The 529-nt window shown below is 44.8% G+C and overlaps 1 protein-coding gene across 1 annotated transcript; it reads left to right on the top strand.

Moving 5' to 3' along the window:
• Positions 1-37: 37 nt before the first annotated feature.
• Tsp_15094 (hypothetical protein) lies at positions 38-529 on the top strand. The gene has a single exon (XM_003366264.1). The coding sequence runs from the start codon at positions 445-447 to the stop codon at positions 517-519; it is 75 nt and encodes a 24-aa protein (XP_003366312.1). The 5' UTR covers positions 38-444; the 3' UTR covers positions 520-529.

The raw sequence follows: 529 nt of genomic DNA, 5'->3' as shown, positions 1-529 counted from the left end.
TTGACAATTGAATAAAAAAAACGAAATGTGATCTACACACGACGAGCAAATCGATTACAAGGATGAGTCTCATCAGATCGCAGTGTGTTGACTGCTCTACTGATTACGACACCTGAACCGGTATTTTTGTCGTCTGCAAAATGTTCGACATCCTGACCGCTGTGCTTCGATTGATTCGAATGGAGTCATTCGCAGTGGAATTGTTAGCAGTTTCATTGAATTCAACTGACTTCAAAAAATTGCTTCTTCGTAACAATCCCATACTGCCTGCTACCGTGGTCTGATAATGGCTTCGCCGTATAGCAGCAAAGCCTAATCGTTTCCTCGCATCGAGTCTGGACGCAACTTATCGTTGCCAATGACTAGAAAAGATTCTGACTTAGAGGCGTTCAGTCATAATCTTGCAGATGCTAGCTTCGCGCCACCGGCCTTTCAGCCGAGCGCATGAACCAAATGTCTGATCCCGCGGTTCCTCTCGTACTGAGCAGGATTACTATCGCAACGATTTGTCATCAGTAGGGAAAAACTA

This window comes from Trichinella spiralis (assembly GCF_000181795.1).
Source record: "Trichinella spiralis strain ISS 195 chromosome Unknown Scfld6275, whole genome shotgun sequence".
Classification (NCBI taxonomy): domain Eukaryota; kingdom Metazoa; phylum Nematoda; class Enoplea; order Trichinellida; family Trichinellidae; genus Trichinella; species Trichinella spiralis.
This window is presented reverse-complemented; position numbering and strand designations above follow the sequence as displayed.